Below are 15436 nucleotides of genomic sequence, written 5' to 3'. Positions count from 1 at the left end.
AGATGGACTTTAAACCGGGTGCACCATCTACCAGCATTAGTTGGTGGACGTTAAAGATCCCACGATGTCCTTTGCGAACAGTAGGTGAGCTATCGCCAGCACCGTGAACATATTACAAATTCCTGCCCTGACCTACAGAGGGCACTGCATCAGCGGCACACCCGTGCCCTCAGCCAATGATGCCACTCACAGGCATGTGTTACGGTATGAAATAAGGAAGAAGTGTACCAGTATATTGCAAAAAGTAGACCATTTTGTGCCAGCACTGAACAAATTCCAAATTGCTACCCTGAATGTTACCACTGGAAAACAATGGCAAACAACAACCCAGCTTCAGCAGCAGTCGTGCCCTGGAAAGGGTATCGAATCAAAAAAACAAGGCAAAACTGTTTACAGGATGAGTAAACTACAAATGAGCAGTTGGACAAAATGGATCTATTCCCATGCTAGGTTTCCCCCATATTTACTCTGGGTACACAAAGCGAAAAGCGAGGATAAGCAATTGGTTCATGTCTGTCTGTCTGTCTGTCCGTCTGTCCATCTTTTCAGTTTGTGATCAAGGAACAACTTATTTAAACCGAATGTTATATTTTGAACGCGAATCGAAAGATGAATAGGAAGACGAGTGTTTCGGTTTACCATACTTTGTCTTCAAATTCATCCCGATCGCACATGCACAGAGAGGAGTGAGATGATATTTGTACTCTGGATACCTGTCTGGCAGTCAAACAAAATTGAAAATCATTCCAAACAGGAAATTCACCGTTTTTAAGGACTTCATAATGTACACAAACAACAGGCACGAATAACTCATGTAACATGTTAGACAGGGTGATGTAATAGACACTGGATTAAAATGGCAGTAAAACCCGGAATTAATTTATTTATTGTCCTCCGCCTTTTACAATATTTTTTAGATCCTCGTGGAGGATCTCTAAATCTTACTCACGTTGTTGTTCTTCATCTTCTTCTTGTGGACTTTTTTGTTTCACAGCCTACAGTTTTCATCGAAACTTCCTGAAACTTGGCATATATATGTAAAAATTCCTTGCACAGACAGTAACCATCTCCGATTTTGAAAATTCCTCCTAGAAAAAGTTATGACGTCAAAATATCTCCGCTAATGGAAATCGCCTATACCATTATCTCCGAAACTAGGCAAGCTGTTTGAATTTTGTTTGCGGGAATCGAGCCGTGCATTAGCACAGATAATTTGTCGCAAACCTGATACATCACAATGACGTCATATTCCTTTTTTATGACGTCATCATTAAGAGGACGAGGATCTTAGCTCATTTGAGCTTGTTTTATTTAAATTGAGCTATAAAGTTGAAGACTGTAGAAAACAAATCGCCTGTCATAATAATTCCAAGGAGGAGAGGAGATTGGGACCATACTCTGTGCAGAGCGTTGCTGCTGCCTAAGCAGTCTCCTTAGCTATTGGGCACAATCGTGGATGGGTCGCCACTCCGACACAGTATACCAGCATGCTGGCACTCATTTTGCTGACCTCAGAAGGATGACAGGCTGTGTTAACCCCATCTGGAATTAACTCAACAGCTGAGCGGGATTTGAACTCAGGACCCAAGGATCCAAAGCCCACTACCCTAACTATTAAGCGAACACCAAGCATCATAATAATTCCAAGAACTTTCAGTTTTGCAGAAGTTCAATTTGAATTAAGGTTTAATAGAGTGGTGTTGGGGACTCATGCTTCTGGACTACTTCACAGCACGAAACTTTCGGAAATTTTCTTAACAATCGTTAGAATCATTATTTTATTAAAATCGAAGCGCTGTTTTTTTACAGTCCTTAAACACTGCCTGGGGTATGGTGTTATATGAGCTTGGAGAGTGTTATTCCATCAGGTCATTTGTGTTAGTGATTTCCAATGAAGGAATCACAACAATGACACGACGATTGTTCGATTCAGATTCATTCAGCGAACAACAATGCAACAATAATAGCAACATTAATGCACGAAACTGATCTGTTAATTTGTACAACACAATTGCGTTCGTCTTGGGGGGCACAATGCACGTGGGGGCTCACCTTGCGGGCAGCTTCCCAGGTGAAATCAATGGCGGGGATTGTGGCAGGAATTGCAGGCATGCGCTGCTGTGCCCTTCGGAAATCCTGCGTAAAGGGCGCCATCTTTCCATCCGACACAATGTACACATCTTGATCCAAGCCTGGAGGTCACACGGAGGGCAAGTGCATCCTTCTCTGAAAACAACACGCAACTCATGGAAATCTCCTCGATGCGATAGAATGGAGTTTCCTTTCGAGACTCGGTGTCGGTATTCAAGGTTATTTCGTGTTTAATTTTTTTTTTTTTACAGTTCACCTTTTTGTTAACTTTCAGGTTCATCCAGCTTTGTTCTTTCAATTCTGAATGGGTATCGATTATTATCAATTTCGAAAGTAATAAATAATAATGAATGGGTGGATTGTTTTGGGGGAATTTAGAAAGTTTGATCAAAAAGTTTGAAACCTTCGCCTCCACTCAAACATCATTTCGGTAAAGCTGATCAATGCACATTCCATTCCTGAAGTTAGTTTGTATATGTATGTATATATACATGTATATGTATATATATATATATATATATATATATATATATATATATATATATATATATATACATATATATATATATATATATATATATATATATATATATATATATACATACATATATATATACATATCTTTAAACTTACCAATAAAGTGCCTTGCTTGCGCAGCATCCAGCCACACGGCGAGGGAGTCCTGGGGATGCGGGGTCGTAACGACGGTCGTGCTCAGACTCAGGCAGAGGGACAGACACAAGGATATCGAGAGCGACGAGTAGCGACCCATGGCTATGGCGTTTGACTGTACTCGGAGCAGGCTGGCAATGCCCCTCCGAGCGCTCATTATAGAGCGGCATCTTCAAAGGAGTGCACAAAGCGGGAAAGGGGAGGGGTGGGGAGGCTTGGGGGAGGGGGTTGGGTGCAGATCGCCGGCTTCCCTTTCTTCTCTCTTTTCTTTGCCTGTGTCTTTAATTTGTTCAAAAGCTTCAAAAATCTGAATGTATTTGAAATGGAGGAAGCTTTAAAACGCTGCCTTCATCATTGCCTACCAAGGGGGTGTTGTATTTATTTATTTATTTTTTGGGGGGGGAGAGAACTGTTTACCCTTCTCTCATCTCTCTGAAGAAGCGATTACGAAAGAAGTTCCACCATCTGTCTGTAAGCTTTTAGGGTTGGCCTGTTGGTATTCTCATCTGATCATGTACCTTATGAAGCTGGGATCCCAGATTCAAATCTTTTCCACTGGGTTAATATTTTTGTCTTTTGTCTGTTCGTGTCTTTGTCCTCCAGTAGATGTTGATATATATATATATATATATATATATATATATATATATATATATATATATATATATATATATATGCATGATCATTCCAACCACTCACTCACTCACTGATATTAAAGGTCAGTACCATCTGGGTGACATCGAAAGCTAAAATTCTGCGTGCGGACGGACATCGAAGCCAACACACTGGAAAAAGAAATCACAGAACCGTTGGGAAACGTCCGCAAATGAATATATAAATAAACTAGAAGGGCAATTGGTGGAGCACATTCAGTGCCTCTGCCATCTAATGCCTGATCCACGAGAACATATCGACCCCAAAGCATTTTTGAAGCTATCATGCTATATATCCTTTTTGGCCCTATCTCTCGATGGTGAAGAATCACTTGAAAATTCAACAATTCTCGAATCCAGATCCGGATCCAGATCTTCATCAAAATCGAATCAATTCGGCGTCACACACCCAACCTGTCCACCAAGTTTCGTCTGAATCCGTCCACAACTTTTTGAGATATCGTGCTACATATCATTTTTGGCCCTATCTCTCAATGGTGAAGAATCACTCAAAAAATTATAATAGCCAGATACAGATTCAGATCGCCACCAAAATCGAAACAGTTCATCGGTGTCACACACGCAAACTGCCCTCCAAATTTCATCCATATCTGTGCACAAGTTTTTGAGATATCCTACACACAAACAAACAAACAAGCCGGTAGGCGACATGGGTGGTCGCTATATAATTGCATACTAGTCATACAGTTTTTGACAGATCGGGCTAAAATTTTTGGACAAAGAGGTTTATTGTAGTGCGCATTAAAGCACCGGAGCCGATTTTTGATTTTCTAAAAAATATATATAAATGTTTTTCGGATTTTTTCAAAAATTTCAAAGTCCCGTTGCTAGGCAACGGTAGCGTCCATAGCAACGGTGCTCAAAAGCATTCAACTTGATCCTGGTATGAACCTACCAGTCAAGTTTCATCAAAATCGGTTGACTCCTCTGGCCTCCAGAGCTGTCCATTACATACTAACAGATAGATGGAAAACCTGAGAATAACGGTAGTCTCGCGACCACCCAACAGACAAACAAACAAACAGACAAACAAATGAAATTGCTTGTTGAACAAGGAATTGCCAGAATAACTTTGTCATATCTCCATGATCTCTGAAAAAACAAAAACCTGGAAATCAATTTCGTTCTTGTAAGTCGATAGTGCGACTGTTTAATGAGTTATAGCACTTAGTTTGGTCATGATCATAACTTGGAAGTCAATCGGACTTGAAATGGCGTTTTTATCGTAATTTGAAAGTTTTGACCCGATCTCTTGTTTTGACCTGATCTCCGACCCGATTGACCCGACCCCCCTGACATTCGACCCCCAACCGCTAAGAAGGGTGTTGGTGTGATACCCCAATGAGACATATGGTTGGATGCAGTATTAGAAGATGCTCATTTTGGATTTAGTTTGAAGTCGATACGACCATTTTAGCAGATGTTATTGCGAAAATAAGAATTTCGGTTTTTCGGTGACCTTGACATTGACCTTTGACTTCGATTCACCAAAAAGGACAAGTGTCTAAGTTGGACCATGGCCGACGTCTGTACCCAGTTTGGTCATGATTGCTGAAACGTTGTGACTGCTACAGGGTAAACAAACACACAGACAGACAGACAGCCAAACACACAAACAGACAGACAGACAGACAAAGACGCAATGACACACACAATCAACCAACATAATTTCCGAAATCCGAAGGATTCCGGCAATTAACAAGAAAAAGACGCCGTGCGGAGCACGACACTTGCAAAATCCACCCCCTCTTCAAAGGTTGCCATAGATACATCAAATTGTCCATTTCATTAAGATTAAAATTGACAATCTTAATCAAAGCTTCGGTCAATTGGATGAAAATTTATTATTTTTCAGAATGAAAATGATGATTTTAGAAGTTTGACATTGAGTTGACATCTGACCTTTTGACCTCAAGAATAGTTGGTTTCCAAATTCAGTGATGTACTCTGCAATTGCTGCTTAATTATCAGGTTAATCAGATGAAAATTGATGATTTTACAGATGCAATTTGATGATTTTTAGAAGTTTGACCTTGAGTTGACCTTTGACCTTTTGCCCTCAAAAATAGTTACTTTCTCAATTCAGTGATGTACTCTGAAAATCCTGTTCAACTTTTAAGTTAATAGGATGTATATTGACGATTTTTCAGTTGAAAATTGATGATTTTAGAAGTTTGACCTTGGGTTGACCTTTGACATTTTAATCTCAAAAATTGTTGGTTTCCAAATTCAGTGATGTACTCTGCAATTGCTGCTTAATTATCAGGTTAATCAGATGAAAATTGAGGATTTTACAGATGCAATTTGATGATTTTTAGAAGTTTGACCTTGAGTTGACCTTTGACCTTTTGCCCTCAAAAATAGTTACTTTCTCAATTCAGTGATGTACTCTGAAAATTCTGTTCAACTTTTAAGTTAATAGGATGTATATTGACGATTTTTCAGTTGAAAATTGATGGTTTTAGAAGTTTGACCTTGGGTTGACCTTTGACATTTTAATCTCAAAAATTGTTGGTTTCCAAATTCAGTGATTTACTATGCAATTGCTGCTTAATTTTCAGGTTAATCAGATGAAAATTGATGATTTTTTAGATGCAATTTGATGATTTTTAGAAGTTTGACCTTGAGTTGATATTTAATCTTTTGACCTCAAAAATAGTTGCTTTCTCAATTCAGTGATGTACTATGAAAATCCTGTTCAACTTTTAAGTTAATAGGATGTAAATTGACGATTTTTCAGTTGAAAATTGATGATTTTAGAAGTTTGACCATGAGTTGACCTTTGAATTTTTAATCCCCAAAATAGTTTGTTTCCCAATTCAGTAATGCACGATGCAATAACTTTAATAATCAAGTCAATCGGATGAAAATTGACGATTTTTCAGACAAAAATTGATGATTTTAGAAGTTTGACGTTGAGTTGACCTTTGACATTTTAATCTCAAAAATTGTTGGTTTCCAAATTCAGTGATGTACTCTGCAATTGCTGCTTAATTATCAGGTTAATCAGATGAAAATTGAGGATTTTACAGATGCAATTTGATGATTTTTAGAAGTTTGACCTTGAGTTGACCTTTGACCTTTTTCCCTCAAAAATAGTTACTTTCTCAATTCAGTGATGTACTCTGAAAATTCTGTTCAACTTTTAAGTTAATAGGATGTATATTGACGATTTTTCAGTTGAAAATTGATGGTTTTAGAAGTTTGACCTTGGGTTGACCTTTGACATTTTAATCTCAAAAATTGTTGGTTTCCAAATTCAGTGATTTACTATGCAATTGCTGCTTAATTTTCAGGTTAATCAGATGAAAATTGATGATTTTTTAGATGCAATTTGATGATTTTTAGAAGTTTGACCTTGAGTTGATATTTAATCTTTTGACCTCAAAAATAGTTGCTTTCTCAATTCAGTGATGTACTATGAAAATCCTGTTCAACTTTTAAGTTAATAGGATGTAAATTGACGATTTTTCAGTTGAAAATTGATGATTTTAGAAGTTTGACCATGAGTTGACCTTTGAATTTTTAATCCCCAAAATAGTTTGTTTCCCAATTCAGTAATGCACGATGCAATAACTTTAATAATCAAGTCAATCGGATGAAAATTGACGATTTTTCAGACAAAAATTGATGATTTTAGAAGTTTGATGTTGAGTTGACCTTTGACTTTTTGACCTCAAAATCAATAGGCTTCTCAGTTGAGACTACCTCAACAACTTGGAAACGTTTCATGACGATTGGTTTAGAAGTGTGAACTATCGGCAATAAACAGACAGACAAAACAGACAAGCAGACAGAATAACATAATCGACTGACCAATATACTTGAAAAATCTTCGATTTTGCAGGTAATAATGAGAAAAAAGCAGACATACAGCGGTGTAAACCTAACCTCCTTCCACCTTCGGTGGCAGAGGTAATGAAAATAAATAAATGAAAAATAATGAAAAAAAATAAATGCAGGTGAGCGAATCGAGACAATGGGGAAGCATGGTAATTCCGCGTGCAAATGCGCAAAAGCATCTTTCCGCGTGCAAAGCCAATACACCATGCAAAAAAATCACAGAACCATTGGAAAGCATCCATAAATGAAAATATAAATACATGAAAATAAATAAATGAAAATATAAATAAATTAAAATAAATAAATGAAAAAATAAATGAAAAATCAAATGCAGGTGACCAACCCAAGACAATGGGGTAGCACGGTTTGAATGGTTCACTGACTGATGACTCACTTACTCAATGACTCACTGACTGATATTAAAGATTGCTACCTTCCGGGTGATGTAGAAAGCTTTTTCAGGTGTGGTAGTTTAATGTAAAAGAAAATGGCGACTCCACAGGAGAAAGCTCAGTGCGTCGAATGGTTCATCGAGACGAGATCTGACACTCAAGTTCAGCGCAATTTCCATACAAGGTATCGAAGGAATCTGCCATCACGGACTAGTATCAGAGAGTGGTCCAAGAGGTTTAAGGAGACTCGATGTTGTCAGAAACAGAAAAGTACCGGTCGACCAAGCCCAAGTGCAGCAGACGCTGAATAAGTGCGAGAATTATTTCAACCAAATCCTAGGAAATCAATCCAAAGCACATCCAGATAACTGGGACTTACCAATCACCACTGTACACACAGTATTTTGCATAAAAGACTGAGGCTTTATGCCCATAAGGTGAGGATTCTGCAGAAACCCAAATCAAATGACAGACCCGAACGCAAGGCATTTGCCTTGGAAAATGCTTAGTCGCATAGAGGATGGTGACGATTACCTGAAAAGGTAATATTCACAGAGAAAGCTTGCTTTCATGTATCAGGGAAGGTCAACCGGCACAATGTGAGGATCTGGGGCTCTGAAAACCCCCCACATGGTCATTGAACACATACGTGAAGGTCCAAAGGTCAGTGTGTGGTGCGGCCTTCTCCATGACCGCTTGGTGGATCTGTTTTTCTTTGCAGAGGATACAGTGACCTCAATTCACATGAAGATGTTGGAAAGATTCGCCTTCCCACAGATTGAAGACCTGCAACCCGATATCATTTTTCAACAGGACGGCGCTCCCCTCATTAGGCCTTCGTCGTTCGTGCCATCCTGAATGAAAAATTTCCAAGTTGCTGGATTGGCCGAGATGGACTAACCGCCTGGCCGCCACGATCATCAGACATAACCCTCCTTGATTTTTTTTCTGTGGGGGTTTGTCAATGATGTTGTCTACAACACCAAGGTGTCAAACCTGCAGGATCTTCGTTCTCGGATCACAGCTGCTTGCGCACTGGTAGATGCAAACATGCTGAGCCGAACATGGAAAGAACTCTTGTACCACCTTGATGTCAAGAATGATATAACAAGAACTCGTGTACCACCTTGATGTCAAAAATGATATCACAAGAACTAGTGTACCACCTTGATGTCAAGAATGATATCACAAGAACTAGTGTACCACCATGATGTCAAGAATGATATAACAAGAACTCGTGTACCACCTTGATGTCACAAATGATATCACAAGAACTAGTGTACCACCTGCACGTGGCAAACGGAGCTCAAATTGAGCTGCATTGATGGTGTGCACAATACCTTATGAGTTTCTGTATCATAAAAACCAAAGGGTATCGTATCGTTTGTGGTTCTAAATATATCAACAACCAAAGTTGGCCAGGTCTTTTTGGAACATCCTGTGTCAATCGCGTACAGGTCACAATTTTAATCCAATCTTCACAAAACTTCACCAAGCGGTGGAGTTGTCATAAGGAAGAAGCCTATTGTTTTTGAGGTCAAAAGGTCAACATCGGCCAAAGGTCAACAACAACTTTCGTGGTATTTCTAAAATCCTCAATTTTTGTCCCATTGACTTGAAATTTGAAGAGGATTTGCACATTAGCTCACTGAATTCAACCAGTCAATTATTTTGAGGTCAACATGGGCTGAAAGGACAACATAGGCCGAATACCTAAAATTGACAGTTTTCATCTGATTCACTTGAAATTTGAAGATGAGTTGCACATTAGGTCATTGAATTCAAACACCAATTATTTTTGATGTCAAATTTGTTTTATGGATTTTGCAAGTGTTGTGCTCTTCACGCGACATCTTGTTTGCCTATTTGTTTGTTTGTCTGTGTGCAGGATATCTCAAAAAGTTGTGGACGGATTTGGACGAAATTTGGTGGACAGATTGGGTGTGTGACCCTGACGAATTGATTCGATTTGGGTGAAGATGCGAATCCGGATCTGGATACGAGAATTATTTCATTTTAAAAGTGATCCTTCACCATTGTGAGATTGGGCAAAAACGATCTCGAGCACGATATTTCAAAAATGTATTGGGTCTGATATGTTCTCGTGGATCAGGCATTACGTGGCGGAGGTATGCGCTCTACCGAGTTCCCTTGTTGTGTTTCTCTTGTGTTGTTTCTGCACTCTTTATACTCTGACTTTTCTTCAAGTTTTCACTCTTCAAACAATTTAACTTTTAATTTTGTAGAAAAAGCATATCTGATGGAGAAGCAGTAGCCTGTCCATAGAGAGATAACTGATGAGGACGGAATCCAAATTGGTTGGAAATGTTCAACCTGGAGATGAGTAAGATAATGTTTTTGGCCTTGCCTGATGATGGCCGCACTCTCGGCGCGAGAGTTATGGATTGACTTATATAGGCAAAGGTTGGCCTCAGTCGACTTCCGTTTCGATGCTAGGAAAGAGCACAACTCATGTCTCAAGGGTCAACCAAAGGATTCGGTGTCCTCGGACCAATCGGATGGATAAGATTGTGATGTAACTCAGTCTGAATGTAAAATGTATAGGATGCTCCACACATGTTTTTCCTCATACATATTCATGTTTTTCCTCGTACATATTCATGTTTTTCCTCGTACATATTCATGTTTTTCCTCGTACATATTCATGTTTTTCCTCCAACATATTCATGTTTTTCCTCCAACATATTCATGTTTTTCCTCGTTCATATTCATGTTTTTCCTCCAACATATTCATGTTTTTCCTCGTTCATATTCATGTTTTTCCTCTTACATATTCATGGTTTTCCTCCTACATATTTATGTTTTTCCTCAAACATATTCATGTTTTTCCTCAAACATATTCATGTTTTTACTCCTACATATTCATGTTTTTCCTCTTACATATTCATGGTTTTCCTCCTACATATTTATGTTTTTCCTCAAACATATTCATGTTTTTCCTCCTACATATTCATGTTTTTCCTCGTACATGTTCATGTTTTTCCTCGTACATATTCATGGTTTTCCTCCTACATATTTATGTTTTTCCTCAAACATATTCATGTTTTTCCTCCTACATATTCATGTTTTTCCTCCTACATATTCATGTTTTTCCTCGTTCATATTCATGTTTTTCCTCCTACATATTCATGTTTTTCCTCTTACATATTCATGGTTTTCCTCCTACATATTTATGTTTTTCCTCAAACATATTCATGTTTTTCCTCCTACATATTCATGTTTTTCCTCATACATGTTCATGTTTTTCCTCCTACATATTCATGGTTTTCCTCGTACATATTCATGTTTTTCCTCATACATATTCATGTTTTTCCTCATACATATTCATGTTTTTCCTCGTACATATTTCTGTTTTTCCTCATACATGTTCATGTTTTTCCTCGTACATATTTATGTTTTTCCACATACATGTTCATGTTTTTCCTCGTACATATTCAAGTTTTTCGTCATGCATATTCATGTTTTTCCTCATACATGTTCATGTTTTTCCTCGTACATAATCATGTTTTTCCTCATACAAGTTCATGTTTTTACTCATGCATATTCATGTTTTTCCTCATACATGTTCATGTTTTTCCTCGTACATATTCATGTTTTTCCTCGTACATCTTCATGTTTTTCCACATACATGTTCATGTTTTTCCTCGTACATATTTATGTTTTTCCACATACATGTTTATGTTTTTCCTCGTACATATTTATGTGTTTCCTCATACATATTCATGTTTTTCCTCATATATATTCATGTTTTTCCTCATACAAGTTCATGTTTTTCCTCATACATGTTCAGGTTTTCCTCGTATATATTCATGTTTTCCTCTTACATGTTTATGTTTTTCCTCATACATATTCATGTTTTACCTCGTACATGTTTATGTTTTTCCTCATACATGTTCATGTTTTTCCTCAGACATATTCATGTTTTTCCTCATACATATTCATGTTTTTCCTCATACATGTTTATCTTTTTTCCTCGTACATATTCATGTTTTTCCTCGTACATATTCATGTTTTTCCTCATGCATATTCATGTTTTTCCTCATACATATTCATGTTTTTCCTTATATATATTCATGTTTTTCCTTATACATATTCATGTTTTTCCTCATACATATTTATGTTTTTCTACATACATGTTCATGTTTTTCCTCATACATATTCATGTTTTTCCTCATACATGTTCATGTTTTTCCTTGTACATATTCATGTTTTTCCTCATTCATGTTCATGTTTTTCCTCGTACATATTCATGTTTTTCCTCGTACATATTCATGTTTTTCCTCATACATGTTCATGTTTTTCCTCGTACATATTCATGTTTTTCCTCATACATATTTCTGTTTTTCCTCGTACATATTCATGTTTTCCTCGTTCATATTTATGTTTTTCCACATACATATTCATGTTTTTCCTCGTACATATTTATGTTTTTCCTCATACATATTCATGTTTTTCGTCATACATGTTCATGTTTTTCCTCATACATATTCATGTTTTTCCTCGTACATATTCATGTTTTTCCTCATACATGTTCATGTTTATCCTCGTACATATTTATGTTTTTCCACATACATGTTCATGTTTTTCCTCGTACATATTTCTGTTTTTCCTCGTACATATTGATGTTTTTCCTCATATATATTCATGTTTTTCCTCATACATATTCATGTTTTTCCTCGTACATATTTAAGTTTTTCCTCATACATATTCATGTTTTTCCTTATTTATATTCATGTTTTTCCTTATACATATTCATGTTTTTCCTCATACATATTTATGTTTTTTCTCATACATGTTCATGTTTTTCCTTGTACATATTCATGTTTTTCCTCATACATGTTCATGTTTTTCCTCGTACATATTCATGTTTTTCCTCGTACATATTCATGTTTTTCCTCATACATGTTCATGTTTTTCCTCGTACATATTCATGTTTTTCCTCGTACATATTTATGTTTTTCCTCATACATATTCATGTTTTTCCTCATACATGTTCATGTTTTTCCTCATACATATTCATGTTTTTCCTCATACATATTCATGTTTTTCCTTATATATATTCATGTTTTTCCTTCTACATATTCATGTTTTTCCTCGTACATATTCATGTTTTTCCTCATACATATTCATGTTTTTCCTTATTTATATTCATGTTTTTCCTTATACATATTCATGTTTTTCCTCATACATATTTATGTTTTTTCTCATACATGTTCATGTTTTTCCTCATACATATTTATGTTTTTTCTCATACATGTTCATGTTTTTCCTCGTACATATTCATGTTTTTCCTCGTACATATTCATGTTTTTCCTCATACATGTTCATGTTTTTCCTCGTACATATTCATGTTTTTCCTCGTACATATTCATGTTTTTCCTCATACATGTTCATGTTTTTCCTCGTACATATTCATGTTTTTCCTCGTACATATTTATGTTTTTCCTCATACATATTCATGTTTTTCCTCATACATGTTCATGTTTTTCCTCATACATATTCATGTTTTTCCTCATACATATTCATGTTTTTCCTTATATATATTCATGTTTTTCCTTCTACATATTCATGTTTTTCCTCGTACATATTCATGTTTTTCCTCATACATATTCATGTTTTTCCTCGTACATATTCATGTTTTTCCTCATACATGTTCATGTTTTTCCTCGTACTATATTCATGTTTTTCCTCATACATATTCATGTTTTTCCTCATACATATTTCATGTTTTTCTCATACATGTTCATGTTTTTCCTCATACATATTTATGTTTTTCTCATACATGTTCATGTTTTTCCTCATACATGTTCATGTTTTTCCTCATACATGTTCATGTTTTTCCTCGTACATATTCATGTTTTTCCTCGTACATATTTATGTTTTTCCTCATACATGTTCATGTTTTTCCTCATACATGTTCATGTTTTTCCTCATACATGTTCATGTTTTTCCTCGTACATATTCATGTTTTTCCTCGTACATATTTATGTTTTTCCTCATACATATTCATGTTTTTCCTCGTACATATTCATGTTTTTCCTCGTACATATTTATGTTTTTCCTCATACATATTCATGTTTTTCCTCGTACATATTCATGTTTTTCCTCATACATGTTCATGTTTTTCCTCATACATGTTCATGTTTTTCCTCATACATATTTATGTTTTTCCACATACATGTTCATGTTTTTCCTCGTACATATTTCTGTTTTTCCTCGTACATATTGATGTTTTTCCTCATATATATTCATGTTTTTCCTCATACATATTCATGTTTTTCCTCGTACATATTTAAGTTTTTCCTCATACATATTCATGTTTTTCCTCATACACGTTCACGTTTTTCCTCATACATGTTCATGTTTTTCCTCGTACATATTTATGTTTTTCCTCATACATATTCATGTTTTTCCTCATACATGTTCATGTTGTTCCTCATACATGTTCATGTTTTTCCTCGTACATATTCATGTGTTTCCTCGTACATATTCATGTTTTTCCTCATATATATTCATGTTTTTCCTCATACATATTCATGTTTTTCCTCATACATGTTTATGTTTTCCACATACATATTCATGTTTTTCCTCGTACATGTTCATGTTTTTCATCATACATGTTTATGTTTCCCTCATACATATTCATGTTTTTCCTCATACATATTCATGTTTTTCCTCGTACATGTTCATGTTTTTCCTCATACATATTCATGTTTTTCCTCATATATATTCATGTTTTCCCTCGTACATATTCATGTTTTCCTCATACATATTCATGTTTTTCCTCATACATATTCATGTTTTTCCTTATATATATTCATGTTTTTCCTTATACATATTCATGTTTTTCCTCGTACATATTCATGTTTTTCCTTATTTATATTCATGTTTTTCCTTATACATATTCATGTTTTTCCTCATACATATTCAAGTTTTTCGTCATGCATATTCATGTTTTTCCTCATACATGTTCATGTTTTTCCTCGTACATAATCATGTTTTTCCTCATACAAGTTCATGTTTTTACTCATGCATATTCATGTTTTTCCTCATACATGTTCATGTTTTTCCTCGTACATATTCATGTTTTTCCTCATACATATTCATGTTTTTCCACATACATGTTCATGTTTTTCCTCGTACATATTTATGTTTGTCCTCATACATGTTCATGTTTTTCCTCGTACATATTTATGTGTTTCCTCATACATATTCATGTTTTTCCTCATATATATTCATGTTTTTCCTCATACAAGTTCATGTTTTTCCTCATACATGTTCAGGTTTTCCTCGTATATATTCATGTTTTCCTCTTACATGTTTATGTTTTTCCTCATACATATTCATGTTTTACCTCGTACATGTTTATGTTTTTCCTCATACATGTTCATGTTTTTCCTCAGACATATTCATGTTTTTCCTCATACATATTCATGTTTTTCCTCATACATATTCATGTTCCTCATACATGTTTCATGTTTTTCCTCGTACATGTTCATGTTTTTCCTCATACATATTCATGTTTTTCCTCATACATATTCATGTTTTTCCTCGTACATATTCATGTTTTTCCTCATACATGTTCATGTTTTTCCTCATACATGTTCATGTTTTTCCTCATACATGTTCATGTTTTTCCTCATACATGTTCATGTTTTTCCTCGTACATATTCATGTTTTTCCTCGTACATATTTATGTTTTTCCTCATATATATTCATGTTTTTCCTCATACATGTTCATGT

The 15436-nt window shown here is 35.7% G+C and overlaps 1 protein-coding gene across 2 annotated transcripts in view; it reads right to left on the bottom strand.

The window, feature by feature from the left end:
* The window catches only part of WIF1 (Wnt inhibitory factor 1), a 57302-nt gene extending 54339 nt beyond the window's left edge, over positions 1 to 2963 (bottom strand). For both annotated transcript variants that reach the window (XM_085894305.1, XM_085894306.1), the window contains exons 1-2: positions 2725 to 2963; positions 2053 to 2192 (exon numbers count right to left, since the gene is read on the bottom strand). In XM_085894305.1, coding sequence (XP_085750431.1) covers positions 2053 to 2192; positions 2725 to 2920 — 336 coding nt within the window. In that variant the 5' untranslated portion in view covers positions 2921 to 2963. The remainder of the gene's footprint in view (positions 1 to 2052; positions 2193 to 2724) is intronic.
* Positions 2964 to 15436: the final 12473 nt, after the last annotated feature.

The sequence above is a fragment of the Eptatretus burgeri genome, chromosome 9, assembly GCF_056783735.1.
Source record: "Eptatretus burgeri isolate ZD-2024b chromosome 9, Ebu_testis_v1, whole genome shotgun sequence".
Lineage (NCBI taxonomy): Eukaryota > Metazoa > Chordata > Myxini > Myxiniformes > Myxinidae > Eptatretus > Eptatretus burgeri.
The sequence above is the reverse complement of the archived record's forward strand: the minus strand, read 5'-3'. Positions and strand labels throughout refer to the sequence as shown.